The sequence below is a fragment of the Acartia tonsa genome, chromosome 1 (genome assembly GCF_053477335.1).
Source record: "Acartia tonsa isolate MP-2025a chromosome 1, ASM5347733v1, whole genome shotgun sequence".
In the NCBI taxonomy this organism is placed as follows: Eukaryota; Metazoa; Arthropoda; class Copepoda; order Calanoida; family Acartiidae; genus Acartia; species Acartia tonsa.
In genome coordinates this window covers 36,006,710-36,025,986 of record NC_137260.1, presented here as the reverse complement: position 1 = coordinate 36,025,986, position 19,277 = coordinate 36,006,710, and the positions used below count along the sequence as shown (strand labels likewise).

General features: G+C 37.5%; 1 protein-coding gene and 1 long non-coding RNA gene across 2 annotated transcripts in view; one reads left to right on the top strand and one right to left on the bottom strand.

Annotated features, from left to right (window-relative positions):
• Positions 1-19,277, bottom strand: part of LOC145327261 (uncharacterized) — a 40,320-nt gene that overhangs the window by 15,043 nt on the left and 6,000 nt on the right. The window contains exons 14-22 of the mRNA XM_080170849.1: positions 18,009-18,085; positions 17,697-17,803; positions 17,286-17,437; positions 16,757-16,971; positions 15,737-16,400; positions 15,173-15,343; positions 14,643-14,735; positions 14,213-14,296; positions 13,766-13,849 (exon numbers count right to left, since the gene is read on the bottom strand). Of these exons, the coding sequence (XP_080026975.1) occupies positions 13,766-13,849; positions 14,213-14,296; positions 14,643-14,735; positions 15,173-15,343; positions 15,737-16,400; positions 16,757-16,971; positions 17,286-17,437; positions 17,697-17,803; positions 18,009-18,085 (1,647 nt within the window). The remainder of the gene's footprint in view (positions 1-13,765; positions 13,850-14,212; positions 14,297-14,642; positions 14,736-15,172; positions 15,344-15,736; positions 16,401-16,756; positions 16,972-17,285; positions 17,438-17,696; positions 17,804-18,008; positions 18,086-19,277) is intronic.
• LOC145318309 (uncharacterized) lies at positions 8,695-10,874 on the top strand. Its single transcript, XR_013879304.1, has 6 exons — positions 8,695-9,164; positions 9,252-9,337; positions 9,424-9,481; positions 9,564-9,624; positions 10,074-10,137; positions 10,291-10,874. It is a non-coding gene; the product is annotated as an uncharacterized LOC145318309 (long non-coding RNA).

The following is a 19,277-nucleotide window of genomic DNA, read 5'->3' as shown; positions in this document are numbered from 1 at the left end:
AAAAAAAAAAAAAAATTCTTTTTTTATAACTGCATGCTCTTTTCCTTTTTAGTCATTACGAGCGCAGTGTGTTTGAGTAAAATTACCAACCCAGGCAACTTAATATACCCCCAGAGGTAAATTTATTATTGTATATGTATTTTATGTTTTAAGCTCCAAGTTTATTCCATAGTGTAATACTTTACAAACTTATTTTATCATCTATTCTTTTAAAATTTTATATTTTAATTTTTATATTATCCTTTTACAAAACATAAATTCTTTTTTAGTTTTGTGAAAGCATAGCTGAGATGTTCTTCTTCTATTTCAAAGTTAAAATGCTGTCCACAGACTATGATAACCATGCCTGTTCCTTGTCCTTCGGAGCTGCCTGCTGAAGCAGGGCGGATGCAACCCTCCTACAAATTCCCAGGTTGCACATTCACAAAACTGAGGACTGCGGATCTACAAAACTGAAGACTGACGTCCTGAATTCAACAACGTCAAAAATTGGATCCTACGTCCCTAGATAAACAACTGGACGAGAAGCAGCAGGCCAAACGCTGCCAGAAAGGGTTTGGTAAGCCCTAGCTGCAGAAAATCCGTGAGGATCTCTGCCGCAGGATTCAGCTTCGCGGCTGTTTCCAACTCAAACATAAACTTTCACTGCATTAAAATATATTATTATATTGCTCGTATTATCATTGACAGAGAAGGACAGACTAGCCTCGGCGGGAGGCAAGACAGACTCAGGCCATAAAAGCGCCGCCCGCGGATTCGTTAGCCCCACCCAACAGAGGTGGTGCTACCTGTTATTCGGCAGTGCTAATGTCATGCCAATAAACTTAAGAAGGCTGTCGTAAGACCAACGCAATTAATATCCCGCCACTGGTGCTTGTTTACTGGCCCAGTATTGAGTAGGCCCGATTATTCAGCCAATGAAAATTACGCAGAAAGAAGTAGAGGCTTTAGGTCCGCCTGTCACACTTCCACCTCGCCGCCGTCCAGCGCCGCCTTATACATTACCTCGAACCAACAGAGTTGTGCACAGCCCGCCTGGAATTACTGGCGGCAGTCGTATCCCTCGTACTCCCCCTACACAAAGGTGGTCAACGGACGTACAGCCACCTTCAGGGCCCAGGTCTGGCTTCACAGGTATAAGGGGTAGCTTCGAACACAGCACAACATCTCCCGGCAGACGTGTAAGCTTTTCCGGGGAACCGCCGCAGCCGTCACCGTCTCTAGCTGGTATAGAACCAATTCTACCAGCCCAGCAACCAATAACAAGCAGTGAGACCGGACCAAGCACGCCGTTTTCGCCGTACAGGGACGCAGTTATTGACGAGGCAGGTGCAACACCAATTACTCGCAGCTGCCACCGATTATTAGAAGAGTTGGACTTAGATTACAACCCTAACTCAACTACAGCACAAACCCACACTGTATCTGTTTTCTACCCTGCTGAAACAAACAACGTTGCAGAGATGGCGCAGCGGCTGCAGGATGCTAAGATAAGTGTTGTGGAGATGAAACTAATGGTTGAAGACTTCGAGCCAGCTGTTGGGTCTCCAGGTACACACTCTGTGGAAAGGCTAGAGGCTATTCTAAAACAGCTTGATGATGCTGCTGCCACCCTACGTTCAGCCCGAGCCGTCTTTGATGTGTATGAAGGCAATGATGGTACTGTCCAAGCCCGCAATGATGCTGCCAGGGATACACACAACCGCGTTCGTACTATGATAACTGGATTAACAGCACACCTAGCAACCCGCCGTAATGAGCAAGGTAACGGTGCACAAAACCAGCCACAGAACACAGCTGCTGCAGCTGCCCCCCGCCTGAACAATGCCCAGATAAATGCAAAGAACAGACGGGTTGAAAATGCAGTCACAACACTAATCCCAAGAGCTACTGATTTGGAGTCAGAGTTGTATGCAATCACAGACAGCAACCTGACCTCTGACAGCCAGCTGCCAGATCTGATGAACCGGCTAAAGGAGTCAACAACCCGCAGTTGTGATGTCATCAAGAAATTGGAGATTGCCATCAAGGATGCAACTGACTTGGATAAGGATGATGAAGCTACACAGCTGCACAATGCACAAACAAGTTTGGAAGCTGAACTTGAGGCTGCCAAGGCACAGGTAGAGGATCAGCAGATCATCTTTGGTTTCAAGGCCCTCTGCTCAACTAGTGAACACCGCGCCAAAAGTGTCACAAAGCCCCTGTTTGATGGAACCACTGGTTTAGACATGTTCTCATTTCAGCGTGAATTCAAGGCTTATATTGGCAGTATTCCTGGATTGACAGAGGCTGAGCGGCTGAAAATATTGATTGATCAATGTCTCCAGGGTACACCTCAGACTATATGCTGCCAAGAAACATCTATTGACAGCTGTTGGAAGAAGCTGTTGACCCGATTTGGTTCTGTACCTGACATCTACAACAAGTTCCTAGATGAGCTGGATGATGTTGGACGCCAGCCATGGAAGGAACCATCACAGCAACTGGACTGGCTGTACAAAGTACAAGCTGTGCTTCTGAAGATGAAGAAGTTTGCTGCAGAGATGGATCCTAGCTGGGGTGCAGAGGAGGAGCTCTACAGATTGAATCTGCACAGAAAAGTTAGAGACATGTGTGTGAAGGCCAAATCAGATGAATTGCTGAAAAGATACATCTGCAATGCAAACAAGGTTGGTATACAGAACAGTGGCAAATGTTTTGGTATCCTGCTGGACTTCTTGGAGGAGGAGATCAACCTGAAGGCCTTCGAAGTCAGTGAGTACAATGCCACCAACGGCAACAAGAGTAAACGTACCGCCGCAGCACCACCTGACCGCCAACGACGACGCCCGGACAAAGAGAAGGAGAAAGAGGTGATATTAGCAGCTGACAAGAACAAAGGTTATGAAAAAAATACACCTGCACGTACAGACTCAAGGCCCCTCACCAAGCCATTAGAGCAGAAGGGCCCAGGTACAAAACCTGCAACAAGAGAATGTACTCTCTGCTCAGCTAGCCATACTCATCTGTATATGTGCCCCAAATATATCAAGTCCAGGGTCAAGGAAAGGATGAAGGCTGCAACCATGTCCAAGAGCTGTATGAGGTGCCTGCGCATGGATGCAGGGTTTGACAGTGCAGACATGGATGGGTGGTGGTCCCAACATGCAAATGACTGCAGAACAGATCATTTCTGTAACATTGGTAAGTGTGCACGCAGCCGCCACCGAGCACAGCGACACATCCTATGCTGCCCGCTGCACATTGATGAAAACAAGAAGCGGCTTGACAACTTCAGGAAGGCCGTAGGAGAACCACTACCTGACGGGGACCTGCTGTTCAACATGGCAAGTCATGCAGAGAGTCTGTTCAAAGCTGATAGTGACGCACAGCTGCCGCCTGATGTTCACCCTGATGTTGAATCCCCCTCAATTTTTATGTTGCAAGAGTTGGAAGCGGACAGTGGAGCACCCCTGCTCCTGTTCTATGACTCGGGCTGCTCAAGTGCCTGTATCAGCACAAGAGGTGCAAAACATTTGGATGGTGTAGAGGTAAGGCCTGGACCAACTTACCTGAATGTTGCTGGTGGCCAGACCATCAGACTTGACCATGGTGACGTCATGGTATATCTCAAGCTTGCAGAGCCACATGAAGGTAAATACAGAAGAGCTGCCATCACAGGTATGATGATGAATGATGTCACCACCTCCTTTCCTGTATGGGACCTTGATGAACCTTACAGAGAGATTCAAAACAGCTACCATGGTAAGGCTGAGCTGCCTACTGTCCCTAGAAGTGTTGGCGGCGGCCAGGTAGATATTCTGCTAGGATCCAAGTATACATGGTTGTTCCCAAAGCTTGTGTTTACACTGCCAAGTGGTTTAAGTCTCTACAAGAGTATGTTTGCAAGTAAACATGGTCATAGAGGTGTACTTGGAGGTCCCCATGAAGCATGGCAACATGCTGGTGCTGCTATCCAACAGCTGGGTGCCTTTGCTTACCTGTGTAATGAAGTTAAAATGTATCAGGCTTTTACGGATACAAGGATGCTGGATGGATGGATGATTGAGAAAGGCCCAGTGGAAGATGACAGACAGGATGACTGTCCCTTTGATGATATGAAGGGAGACGCTTATCAAGCTAAGGTAGTTGAGCGCAGATACTTTGACCTGGAAAATGTTGGATCTGAAGCCCCTTACAGATGTGTTAAGTGCCGTGGCTGCCCTATATGTAAAAAAGGCGCTACTCTTGAGCACCAGAGTCTGAAGGAAGAGCGGGAGGACCAAATAATACAGCAGTCAGTGAGATTCCTACCAGAGCAACAGCGTGTTGAAGCAGACCTACCCTTTGTCATTGACCCTGAAGAAAATTTAGGCCAGAACCGTCACATTGCCATGGCAATCCTACAGAGCCAGATGAGAAAGCTACGTCAACAGCCAGAGCAAAAACAGGAGGTATTAAAGAGTCACAATAAACTAGCTGACAATGGGTACAGCTGCCGGATAGACGAGCTACCTGATGATATCAAGAAGGAGGTTGAGTCAAGTGAAACCTACTACTACCTGCCATGGAGGACAGTAACCAAGGAAGGGTCGTTGAGCACACCTACCAGATGCGTCTTTGATGCCAGCAGCGGCACACGCACAGGCAAGTCGCTGAACGATACACTTGCTAAAGGCAGCAATCGTCTTGAAAAGCTGCTCCACCTGCTTATAAATTTCCGTGCAGGACCACATGCCTTTGCCACAGATATCAAGATGGCATACAACAATGTAGCATTGACGCCTAAATGTTACAAATGGCACCGCTACCTATGGTATCCTGACTGCAATCCTGACCTGGAGGTTGAAGAAAGAGTCATGAAGACGTTGATCTATGGTGTAGTGAGCAGTGGTAATCAGACAACAGAAGCAATACAGCAGGTAGCCGAATATTGTGAAGCAAAGTTTCCTGAACACAAGGCTGGCACTGATGTCCTGAAGGAGCACACCTATGTTGATGATTCCTCTGAGTCATCTGATTCTGTTGAAGAAAGGGCTGTACAGGTTGGAGGTCTTAATTTTGCACTAAGCCTGGCAAAAATGCAAGTCAAGTCATATGTCCTGTCAGGTGAGAAGCCAGATGAGTCTGTTTCAGCAGATGGCAAGTCAGTAGGTATGCTAGGCTACAGATGGTTACCTGAGGAAGATGCCTTAACCTTGGAACCAAAACCGTTGTACTTTGGCAAGACCCGCCGGGGCAAGCGGCCAGAACCAGTGGAAGGTGATGTACGAGCTGCACTGGAGAGGAATTTCACCAAAAGAACACTCTTAAGCAAGATGGCTGCCAATTATGACCCGATTGGACTTGCAACACCAATCACAGCTCAATTCAAGCGTGACTATAGTGTGATTACTGGACTTGGAACTGATTGGGATGATGGATTGCCTGCAAGCTACTTAGATACCTGGGTAAGCCATCTGAACACAATGCAACAGCTGCCAGAAGTCAAATTTCCACGAGCAGCCGCTAATTCAGGCAAGGTTGATCTTCTTGTGTCCACTGATGCTAGCAAGGATCTTGCTGTTGCCTGTGCACATGCACGCTATACCGCCTCTGATGGATCCATTCAGGTCAGGTTAGTTGCAGCAAAATCCAAAATAGTGACTGGACTGACCATACCAAGGGCAGAGCTGCGAGCAGCCGTGCTTGGCGCCACGCTGAGCCGTTCAGTCATCAACAATTTTAAAAACAAGATTGAGAATGTGTATTTCTTCTCTGACAGCACCATTGTCCTGTTCTGGTTGAACAGTGACACCAGACCAATGAGCATTGGTGTAAGAAACAATGTGGTGGAAGTGTTAAGGTTCTCGGACAAAGCTCAGTGGAGACATGTGGAGTCCGCCAACAATTTAGCAGATACTGGAACCCGACCTGGCACAACTACCTCAGACATTGATGAGAACTCCAGCTGGCAAAATGGGATGCCATGGATGCGGCTCCCTAAATCAGACTGGCCGGCAAGAAGTGTGGAAGAGATCAAGTTATCTGGAGAGGAAGCAGCTGCAGCAAAAGCTGATATCAAGACAGCTATGACAGCACTTGCTTTGGAAGACACCATTGCAACCAGGTACAAGTTCTCTAAGTACATTCTTGATCTGGTAAAGTATGGCTGGCGCAAATCAGTCAGATACCTGGCAATACTTCGTAGATTTGTTGTCTGGTTGGCCGCCAGAAATAGTAACAAGTTGATCTCAAACTATCTACCTGGTGTAACTGTGATCACAGATGGTCTGACAACAGATGAAATTTCAGCAGCTGAAAATTATTATTTCCGTCTGGGTACAGCCGAAGCAAAACAGTTTTGTAAGCCCAAGGACCTTGAGGGAGCACAAGAAATTGACAAGATCCTGCACTATACAGGCAGATTAGTTGACAGTGATGACATCCATGATCCAGGTAAAATCTTTGCTGATCTGAGCCCTGTATCCTTCTGTAAACCGATTCTGGACCGTTATTCGCCAATATCATATGCAATCATGACATATGTACATCAAGAAAAGGTACACCACCGGAATGTCAACCAGACCTTGTTGTACAGCAGAACCATGGCCTACATTGTGAAGGGGAGAGACTTGGCGAAGGAGGTGCGTGAGAAGTGCATGACCTGTAGGAGAAGAGTTGCAAAAAAGGTTCAGGTAGAAATGGGCAAAATACATGAAAGCCGGACGACTGTGGCGCCGCCATTTTACAACTGCCAAATTGACATTTGTGGCCCCTTTGACGCCCATTGCGAACACAATCACCGTGCAAAGGTCAAAGTTTGGTGCTTAGTAATTAAGGATCCAGCTACAGCTGCAGTTGCTGCACACGTCATGACAATGTACAACACAGATGCGTTCCTGACAGCTTTTATGAGATTCTGCTATCTACACTGTGTCCCAAACAAGGTCTATATTGATGCTGGCAGCCAGCTGAAGCGCGGCTGCAAGGAAATGGAGATTAGTGTTGGCGATATCACACGAACTCTTGACAGCAAATATCAGGTTGGTGTTGAACATGATGTTGCCCCCACTGGGGCACATCATTATCAAGGATGTGTTGAGCGGAGTATTGGAGAGATCAAGCGCCTGTTTCATATCACCTTTGATGGATTAAAACTGGATATCCTAAACTATGAATCTGCATTTGCTTATGTTTGCAGCGAGTTAAACAACATGCCACTGTGTCTAGCCGGACGGGCGGAGTCATTAGACAGCATTGATCTGATCACACCTGCGCGGCTGATGCACGGTCGAGCTAGCAACCGCATTCTGATGACACCCTGCACCATCTCCAAGCCGACCCGGATGTTGAAGCAGTTGGAAGCAGTCTACAATGGTTGGTGGAAGGTATGGTATAATCAGCGGCTGACCGACTACATACCAAGAGGCCGGAATCATGGGACAACTGTCAGACAGCCAATCATAGGAGACGTCATTATTTTCACCAAGGTTGAAGGAGAAAGGTTTGCAAATAACAGAGCATTCAAGCTTGGTATCATCACTGAAGTGTTTCCTTCCAAGGATGGTCATGTCAGAGCAGTTGAAGTTTCATACAGAAATTCATCAGAAGCTGTCACAAGAACAACCAGGAGAGCCGTGAAGCATATAGCTGTTATCCTCCCGGAGGACGAGTTAATGCTGACAGAGATCCTGGAGAAAGCTGCAACCAGAGCCGATGCGATGTTCATCTACAACCAGCCGACCCTACCCATCAACATCGAGTACATAGAAGTGGTGGACACGTGCGGAAGCCAGTGACAAATGTCACAAATCACCCGCACACACACACAGGTTTTATTAGTAAAAACATTATTTGCATAAATAAACATTATATATTTGTGTTCATTACTAAAACCTATCTGAAAAATATCTTTCTTATCCAAACTATCTGAAAAATATCTATCTTTCCCAAAGTTTTATAATACAAAAAAACTCTACAAAGTTCGTTAAAATGAAAAAAAATAATCTTGTGAAAAATATTACCAAAGCAAATTGAAAAATATTTTATCAAGTATAATTAAAGTCCCTGTGAAAAGTTTGAACAACCATAAGGCTTTCAAAAATCGCGTTTTTTGTCTTTCATAATTCCTTATTGACATAAAAGAAATTTTTGTGAAAAGAAAAATAAACAATAGGGCGACGTTTTTTTATTATTCAAATAATTTGGAAAATACCAAGTTTGCATACAAATCCGCTAAAAACAATACAAATATCAATTTTAAAAATAAAGTGATAAATACAAATGGAAAAAAAATCCGCCGGATCTAAGTATGCTTTCTAAAAAAAGTGAAAAAAAAGTCGTTCTCGTTCTAATAACAACAAATTAAATAGCCGAACGCTATTGGTGATAAAAATAGCGAAATAAAACCATAAAATTATTATTTTTCCATAATAATCCTGGAAAATAATTAAATTCCCGTAAAATAATTATACGTGAATGTCGTCGTTGATCGTAGACGCGCGAATGCCGCGTTCAATTATGCAGTATGTAAACAAATATTTTAGTTACAACTATACAGTGAAACATTAAACAGTTGATTACTTGAAATATGTTTAAATGCTTTTTATCAATATAGTGATGCTTTTTATCAAATTTTATAGTATATTGCCTTGAATTAAAGTGAATATTAATCGTTTGTTTTATTTTTATAAGCTTTTACCAAACACTTAAAGATTTTATTATAGTTTTTATCATTTTATGCCATAGTTATTTTATGAGCCGATAAATGTTTTAAAATAAACTTGTTATAAATAAAATTAAAATTGTATTATGGTCGAATTTGGATGATGGCCGTAATCTGTCACATCTAGACATTGCCCATACTAGTCTTGGAGCTTTCGATGGAGGAGTGCCGTTTTCATTTTTCTGCCCGGGAGTGTGCTGGCTAAGCCACAAACCTAAAAAATTCAATGTCAAGGAAAGAAAACGAGTACCCCTCCTGGTCAACTATTCATCTGTACCTGTAATCCTGCCTGTACCATGAAGATGTTATAGTAAAATTATTTTATATATTTTCTTTCTTTCTGTTTAAATTACAAAAAATATTAAGCAAAATTTTAAAACTTATCAAACCATTTCAGAAAGATAATTCAATTTTTAACTCCGTGTAGCCACCTCATGTTCCATAGCTGGCTCAAGACCAAGGAGGAAAATGAAAAGTAAGCTTTCTTATAAAAAAATGTAATACAAAAATTCCTTAATTTTTAATTCAATTGATCAATTATCAAATTTTGTTATTAATTTAGAATGTGACTGCCATATGAAAGATTGTGTAGCTGCATTAAATTAATCTATCTTATTGCAAGAAGTGCTTGGTTGCATAAGAATCAAGGTAACTACCTTTAGTACCTACCTAAAAGAACATTTATAAACTTTTTAATAATTTGTTACTGTGTCCTTAAAGAAATCAATATTTAGACTACAAGCTGTGTACCTGAAAAGCTGGTCAAATAATTGTTAACTGTGTACCTATTAGGTAATAATCAAACAAAAATGTATTTTTTTATCATTAATTTTATATCATTAAAATCTTAGCCTAAATATATTATTCAATTTAGATGTTTGTTGTGCTGTACCTGATATTTTATGTTGGCATAGCAGCCTTCTTACCCTTCTCTGGTAATCTATAATACAAAGTAGAACGATGTCTGTCTGTCCGTCTGTCCGTCTGTCCGTCTGTCTGTCCGTCTGAAGCTTAAGATCTCGGTAACCGCTGAACCGATTGGGCTCTACTCTTCAGGGATTATACCTACTGATCCTGTGGTGGTTTTAAGATATTTTCTTGAGGGGTGGGACACCCCCAAAAACAAAAAAATCCCCCCCTTAGAGGAGACTTCAACGTCAAATAAGGTGGTATCGTACATAAAAAATTAAATTTAACAAACAAAAACATTTAAAGTGCCACTAGAGGCCTCTAGGGGCGTAGCCGCTAGTATTTAATAAAGAAAAATTCAAATTCAAATACCCAGAGATAGTTAAATTTTAATAAAAAAGAAAAGAAAAAATATTTAATTTTTAAAAAAAAAAAAAATTCTTTTTTTATAACTGCATGCTCTTTTCCTTTTTAGTCATTACGAGCGCAGTGTGTTTGAGTAAAATTACCAACCCAGGCAACTTAATATACCCCCAGAGGTAAATTTATTATTGTATATGTATTTTATGTTTTAAGCTCCAAGTTTATTCCATAGTGTAATACTTTACAAACTTATTTTATCATCTATTCTTTTAAAATTTTATATTTTAATTTTTATATTATCCTTTTACAAAACATAAATTCTTTTTTAGTTTTGTGAAAGCATAGCTGAGATGTTCTTCTTCTATTTCAAAGTTAAAATGCTGTCCACAGACTATGATAACCATGCCTGTTCCTTGTCCTTCGGAGCTGCCTGCTGAAGCAGGGCGGATGCAACCCTCCTACAAATTCCCAGGTTGCACAGACAGCGATAATCAGTCATGCTTTCTTGATTAGATAAGCAAAAAGAACAATCATCTAGTATCAAAGGCCTCGAGGAAGTCATAGTAACAATAAATGAATAATATATAAGGTGCATTATTTGCCAATAGAAATAGAAGAGTAGAAGAATATTCTGAACCCTTTTTTCGTCAAATCTAAGAGAGAACATTCCTAGCAGACAAAAGTATTGTTTACTTTCGACTCAAGCTGATGTGGATTCTTAAAAAATGATAGACTCGCTATTCGATAGTGAGGCAAAATTATTTTTGTGAAAAATCATCCAAAAGCACATTAAAAATCTACAAAAATTAAACAAAATCATATGTTAATAACCCTCTTAAGATTTTATTTCATTTTTGTAAATTTTTTTATTCGATTTTGGAGGATTTTTCACAAAAATAATTTTGCCTCACCAGCGAGTTGCCAGCCTATTTTTTTTTTAAGAATCCAACTTTGTTTCAAGCTTTCAAATTGTAAACGAAATTTTTGGGCAATTAATTCTGATTCCGCAAAGCTTTCTACTAAGAAAATATACTGTTAACAGCTGACTTTTATGTATGTATGAAATGAAAAAAAAACATGCCTTCGTAGGAAAATGTGTACATAATTTCAACCAATGAGATCCAATGTAAATTCCGATGCGATTCTCCTATTGGCTCAATCAGACATTCCCTCTCTTTCTTAGTACCTTTATTTATTTGCCAAATGTACCACTTTTCTGCACTACCTCTCCGATTTTGTTAATACTCTATATTTTGGTCCGTTGGGTCATTCAAGGATGCTGGATGGCCAAAAAAAAGTTTCAGAGTCCCTGGATGTCTAGATATCTAGCTATCTATGAAGGTAGGTAACAAAAATGTAAAAAACACCCATTTTTTCACAATTTTAAAAATTAATTTTTTCATCAATCTTACATCCAATCTATACATTTTATACACCAAAATGATCGTTTATTCATGTAAAAAGCGCACATAATGCTATTTTGGCCAAAACTCTAATTTTACAGGGTGTCCAACAAAAAGTGTATTTTAGATATCTAGCGTAATACCCATTATACCTGTCCGAAAAAAATCATTTATTTTGGCTTAAATCCTGTGTTTTATCTGTGTGCATATGTGGTATATAACGGTTCGGACCACCCGGGACTATAAGGTTGTTAAATTTTACTTTGGGACACCCTGTAAATGTGATTTTTGCGTCTGTAGAGCTAAAACTTGGTCCAAATTGGCTATTTTTTCAAATTACTCTAATATGTGTCTTAGTATGTTTGGCCATAGTGTTTTCTGACCAGATCAATATTTTCATATTTTTTGGACACCCTGTATTTTCAAAAAAAGAGAAACAAAATTTTTTTTTTTTTAAATTTTTTTTCTATTTTTAAGTTACTTAAAACTGTCATATAGATACAGATTTTGACTAATAAAAATAATATTTGCCTATTTTACAATTTTTTACACTTTTGGGACACCCTGTGCATGTTTTTGAAAAATGATGGTTTTTGCCCATTTTTGGGGGGAAGGAGTCGTTTTAGGGCCATAGACTATTTCTTCATTTTTGTAGAACTTTTCAAGACACATCATTTGTTATTTATGCAAAAACCGCAAAAACCGAGCCGTTTTGCCGTTATTCACCGCCAAAGGCGGAATTTTTTTACGTTTTTTCCGTTCCGGAGGTTGTAATGGGCATTTGTCGTAAGAAAACGTTGATTTATCAAGATCCCTCTTAAATACTTTTATTAAGGTAATTTAATTTACTAAATTTCACATTAAGTAAAATTTTTTGTCAGCTAACCGTTTTTCGTCGAGATGGATTTCAATTGTTAAAACAAGAAAATTAAGTGATTTGAAATTCCTTTTGACAAAAATCGGTTGGATATACAAAAAAATTTACTTCACATGAAATTTAGTAAATTAAAATGCCTAAATAAAAGTACTTCACAGTTATCTTGATAAATCAACGTTTTCTTACCACAAATGCCCATTAGAACCTCGGGAACGGCAAAAAACGTAAAAAATTCTGCCTTTGGCGGTGAATAACGGCAAAACGGTTCGGTTTTTGCAGTTTATGCATAAATAACAAATGATGTGTCTTGAAAAGTTCTACAAAAATGAAGAAATAGTCTACGGCCCTAAAACGACTCCTTCCCCCAAAAAATGGGCAAAAACCATCATTTTTCAAAAACATGCACAGGGTGTCCCAAAAGTGTAAAAAATTGTAAAATAGGCAAATATTATTGTTATTAGTCAAAATCTGTATCTAAATGACAGTTTTAAGTAACTTAAAAATAGAAAAAAAATTTTAAAAAAAACAAAAAATTTTTTCTCTATTTTTGAAAATACAGGGTGTCCAAAAAATATGAAAATATTGATCTGGTCAGAAAACACTATGGCCAAACATACTAAGACACATATTAGAGTAATTTGAAAAAAATAGCCAATTTGGACCAAGTTTTAGCTCTACAGACGCAAAAATCACATTTACAGGGTGTCCCAAAGTAAAATTTGACAACCTTATAGTCCCGGGTGGTCCGAACCATTATATACCATATATGCACACAGATAAAACACAGGATTTAAGCCAAAAAAAAATGATTTTTTTCGGACAGGTATTTTGGGTATTACACTAGATATCCAAAATACACTTTTTGTTGGACACCCTGTAAAATTAGAGTTTTGGCCAAAAAAGCATTAAGTGCGCTTTTTACATGAATAAACGATCATTTTGGTGTATAAAATGTATAGATTGGATGTAAGATTGATGAAAAAATTAATTTTTAAAATTGTGAAAAAATGGGTGTTTTTTACATTTTTGTTACCTACCTTCATAGATAGCTAGATATCTAGACATCCAGGGACTCTGAAACTATTTTTTGGCCATCCAGCATCCTTGAATGACCCAACGGACCAAAATATAGAGTATTAACAAAATCGGAGAGGTAGTGCAGAAAAGTGGTACATTTGGCAAATAATGCACCATAAATAAGTCACGAAACCTTTACAAAGACTCTTAAAGTTTATATGCAAATATGAGACACATAAAACCTACATATCAGGATGGCGCTACATTGTCTATTGCATGTATAATCTGATGTATTAACAAGATATCAAATATGTTCATGCTTTAAGAACAAGCTTTATAAAGACTGGATGAGTTGAGATTGTGTATTATTCATGAAATATATAAGCTTTCCTACTAAGATTTATTTTGTTTCATACTTTTAACGAGTATATGATAGGTAATAATTATCAATTAGGAGCCATATTTTAGCCCTTTAGGGATGTCCTGAACCTAACCTAACTAATTTACCTGTATGAATCCGCATGTGCTGATTCTTAGACGAGGCTTTCCTGAAACTTTTCCCGCATTCCTCACACTGATGCGGCTTTTCACCTTAAATTAAATAAAAGCTATTATGACTTTCCACCTTTTAATGTTATCACAATTTAAAACTAATATAATATATATGTTACGTTGTATATATAAAGAAAATAATCGCATTTATATATTTTTTTATAATAAGGTCCCATAATATTTGCTGTCAAAAACCTTGGTAACTTGGTTAAACTTTTTTAGGTTTTGAAATAAATGTATATTATAACTTGCTTACATATTCTGTGATTTGTTTTAATATAAATTTCAATGAAAATAGTTATAGAAATACCTATATAAATGTGATTTCCAAAAAAGTTTTTAAAAGAAAAGCTTTATAGAACTTTTGTACTTAGATCAAGTATGATAGTAAAGGGAAGGCACCTGTATGAATTTGCATGTGGTTTTTCAATTCATTTTTGTGGAAGAAAGCTTTGTCACAGTGCTCACATTCAAAGCCAGTTTCATCTAGAAAATAAAAGAATACCTAGGTAGTAATTTAAGTCAACGTAAAATAGTTATTTAATTATTTTAATCAATAGGTACTAATAATTCTGACAATTATAGATAAAAAATATAAGAATAAAACCAGTTTTGTAAGCTTCAAGGGGGTTTGGAAAACATGTTTCAATAAATAAAGTGTCACGTAAATTCATAGCTGAAGATGGATATACAGAGTAATACTAAGCAAAAGTCTTTTAGTGTTTCAAAATGTAAAGTTAATCTTAGAATATTAACATTAACATAAAACAGGCAAAATACTTGTAAAAAATATTTATGTAGTAAACCTGTTTCATATAAATTAAAGACTAACCTCTGACTTGATGAATTTTAAAAAGATGACGTCTCAACTCGTTGGGTCTGGCAAATATTCTCTCACACAAATTACACGGGTTTGCATTTTCACCTGATTAAGATTTACACATATTTCCTATAAAAACTGTAAAAATATTTAGCCTTTTTGATTTTTCTTGTATTTTGTTACAATCTTACAGTTTTTGATATAGAATAACTTATCTCGTGTTTAATTAGTTCTTACTTTATAAATGTTTCAATAGTTTAAAACAACATAGTTAATAATTTAAGAGAGTCAAGTGAGCAATCACGCTGTGAGTGCACAACAAAACTAGATGATAATAATAATAAAGCCACTTAAAATCAGGAATAATGTATAGCACACAAGCGAACTAAATCTAAAATGATATTTAGGGCAGATGGAGAAGTCGTCAATTTTAATATTAGTTGCCCTTCAATGACAGCTGAAAATATGTAGAGGTTTCGGGTTTTTTTTTCGAATGAATTTCGTTGTTGGTATAAGCTGACATAAAATATGTTGTTACCAACCTGTGTGATATCTCATGTGTGCATTCAAATCCTTCTTTGAAGCATAAGATTTTGAGCACATGTGACAGTAATATCTTCTGTTACCCTTCTGGTGCTTCATTTTCATGTGAATGTTCATAAATGCCTTCGGATGACTCTTAAAACACACTGAACAGGTCTCCATATTTTCACCTAGAAATTTAAGGAGTTTTAAGTTTAACATTTAGGTTGTGTCCGTTCGTTCGTCCTTTACTGATATATCTCTTTTTGTAAATCTAAGCATATAGAATCGTCATTACGTTATAACTTCAACAGTAAGGATAATTTTTAAAGCCTAGCAACCATACAATAATAAAACTAATAAACATTTGTATGTTTTAGCTGCACCTTTATAATTACTTGGTAAGATTCAATTTAGTGCCTCCAGAATTTTAAGCAATTCGATGTTAAACCTCTGTTGCTTCAATATTTAAAGTCCTTTATTCTTTATTTGTTACTTAATGTTTGGTCCTTATACTTGTTTGATGAGCTTTATAATGCTGTCTTGATTATAAGAATAAGAATTGATAATAATTAAGAATAAACCTGTATGATATCCCATGTGATGTTTCAACTTTTTCTCCGACATACTCTTTGAGCACACCTCGCACGTCACTTCATTTCCATGATCTGTCATGTGTTGAATAATCTTCTTCAAATTTTTATATTCCTTCTGGCATATTCTACATGTAAAGGGACCGTCTCCATGAGTATTGCGATGCGCAACCATTGCTCTCAAGCTGGGATAGCATTCATTAAAAATAACACAAATACGTTCTTTCCATGGATGCTTCTTGTGGCTTTTTGAGTGTTCTCGCAGTTTTTGTAGGTTAGGAAGTTCTAGTTCACATGTTGGACAAGCAAAGGGTCCGTCACCATGTATTTTATAATGGTGTTTTAGTTCAATGTGACCTTTTGTGGTACAATAAACGACCTCTTCACAAATTAAACATTCTACGCCTTTAACAGTCGGCTCCTCCTTTTCTTTTACACTAGGATGTTTTCTATAATGTCTTGCTAACGTGTGTATATCTTCAAATTCTCGTTGGCATACAAAGCAAGGATAAGGGCCGTCGCCGTGGGATTTGTAATGTTTCTGTAGGCCGCCACTTTTAACAGTTACTCCACAAATTTTGCATTCAACGTCAACACCTCCTGCTGGACCTGAGAGCTCTTTCTTGGCAGAGGGATCCCTCTTACTTGGAACCCACTGAACAATAATAATATTCATGTGATGGATAGATCTTAAGCATAATATGGACAGACATGAATCTTCCTATTTTCATTATATAGGGAACAGGATTCTGATAAACAGTTTCTTTTTGCCCCCCCCCCCCACCCCCTGCTTATCCACTTCCCTTTAGTTACAGAAAAAGCAAGTTTTACGTTCACATTACACCCCTAAAAAATCTAAATTTTTAGCAATTTCAAATAGTATTATTTTCTGAATCATTTATTATTTGCCTCTAATAATAATATAAAATGTCATAAACATAAGGAGTATTAAAGCAACTTTACAAAATCCAATAATGAAATATGAGCAATCAATATCAAATAATGAATTACCGTTTTGTCATCTAGTTCATCAGTTTCATAGTATTGGTCTACGTCATACATATCCATGTCACCACCAGAGGGATCCAGGTCGAAGGCCAGCTGTTCCAGGTATTTGAGTTCAGCCTCCTCGTGAATAGCAACTTCGTTGACCTCCAGCTTTATTCCGCCCTCCACTAAGGGGCCCTTAGGGAGCAACTTGTTCTTTTCATCATCTAGGTCTGTTACTATAAAAAAAAATATAAAATAGTTTCCAGTTATTGAGATGAGGGATATGCAAAATATTCTATCCCCCCTATACGAAAAGTAAAATCGCTATCTCGTGTAGAAAAACAATGTTAACTCTTTTTTATCATAAGATCAATAATTAAACTATATCCTCAAAAGCTTATTTAGTTCAAGCCTTTGATTTTAAGTACTAACCAAAATTAAATTACTATTACTAATTGCTAGGTATCAAACGCCTTTGGTAAATCACAAAGAAGGTAATTCTATCTATATGGCCCTTTTTGAATAAGCCCCTTACAATATTACAAATTACCTTCTACAACTTCTTGTTTAGGATTTGGGACTTCAACAATTTTCTTAGCAGTAGTGGCTTCCTTCCTGATATAATTGTCCAACTTTTCTTGAGCATTGTCCACTCTTTTAATAATATCCCCAGCTTGTTCTATACTCCATGGTTCTTGCAACCTTCAAGATTATTAATTGGATCAGTTTGGAAAAATAACAAAACTTGGTTTCTAAACAAGGCGGCTAATTGTGTCCAATATAATCTAATTTCAAATATTTTGAGAGTAATCTGAGCCAACAAGGACAACTATGCTTATAAGAAGCGCAACAATAAAAGTTCACAATATTTTAGATGAAAAGAGACAGAGAAAGAGAAAAAGAAAGAGAGATTCAAAATTAAGAGAATAGGAGTAAACATTTTTACATTATATTATCTTACCTCCTATTTATTTCAGCAGAATAAGCATTCAATAAATCTTTAGCTTCCTTTAATATTAGAATTACTTCTTGAAGCTCGAGATTTTCGTCTGGAGCGACATCAGGCGGCTGAAAGTAAAATTAAGATATATTTTTTGTAAAGTCCTCAGAAAATGCAAGAGTAAAAAAGTGGAGAATTTTATTAAGATTAAAAAAACATTATAATGCTTGAAACTAATAGGGTTAACTTAGTTGCAATGTATTGCTATGATTGCATCGGTTAAATAATATGTACTTAAATTTCAAAGAATATCAGATTAAAACTTGAACATACCTTTTGACTTTCTCCATTCCTAATAAAATCTTTGACATCACCCTCTCCATTTTCCTGTTGTTCAATTTTCATTTTATCTTGAAAAGTAAAGGTAGTTACATGAAATGCTATTGAACTTAAACAAACGAAAGCATATTAATTTTCTACAATGTAAATTTTACAATATCAAGACAAAATCATAAACTTGTTATATGAGTAACTTTTTATACCAAATCAGCAAGATTACAATTTTAGTATTTTCAAACTTAAATTTTTTATAGCCCTTTTAAATACAAATAATATTCTTGTAATTTATGCCTTCAATATTTTTCTGAAATGGTAACTTTTAAATTATAAATAATAATATGTACAACTTTTATGTAAATAAAAAACAGTTTAGTGGAATATTCTCAAAACATAAGGATTACTACTCATAGTAACTTAATTCGTTCATGCACTTCTTAGTACTATCCCTTTAGATTTAAAATTTCAATGCTAAAATAAAAAATTTTGAAGAAAAAAAACAATGAAGAAGTGACTCTTAAACTACTGTTGACTATTGCAGCTCTTCTTTTTGTGGCTCCATAAGGAACTGTATTGAGAAAATGCTTTGTTGCAGACATCACATTGAAATGGTTTCTCTCCTGTATGCACCCTCATATGCTGTGTTAAGACCTATAAATATAATGAATATCTAAAGTGATAAATTATGCAATTAAAATTTTCTAAAAATGATAAGATTTATGTATTTTAATATTTAAGTATAATAGTAAAATCAGAATTCTATGTTATTAATGACTCACAAACATTACAAAAATAGTGGAGTAGGAATGGGGTTGAATAATTGGTATTTTTCTTGGGAGGAAGGGGATGTGTCAAATAACTTAAAACTTTCCTGACCTGAGTAAACATTCCTGAAAATTGTTAAACGATTTGTCCAGCCATTTACGCACAGACATATGTTTACAGATATATCACGTTACTTTAGTAGTATACTAACGGCTACAACTCTAGAGGCCTTTTGGTAAGAGGAAGTCAACCCCCTTCCCATCCCCATCCCCATCTCCATCCCCATCTTTTTAATGGGTTCGTTTTTTCTGGAGGTGATTTCTCTTAGGATTGTGTTGTTACCGTCCCCTAAAATAGTTATAAACCTTACTAGGACCTATGAGAAGCTACATTTTAAAGGAGAACCGTATCCGTCTAGAAGTTAGCGAGATCCTTCGGTGCAAACAGACACACAGACCGACAAACATCCTGTTACTTTTGAAAATAGGTCTAAAAGGAGGT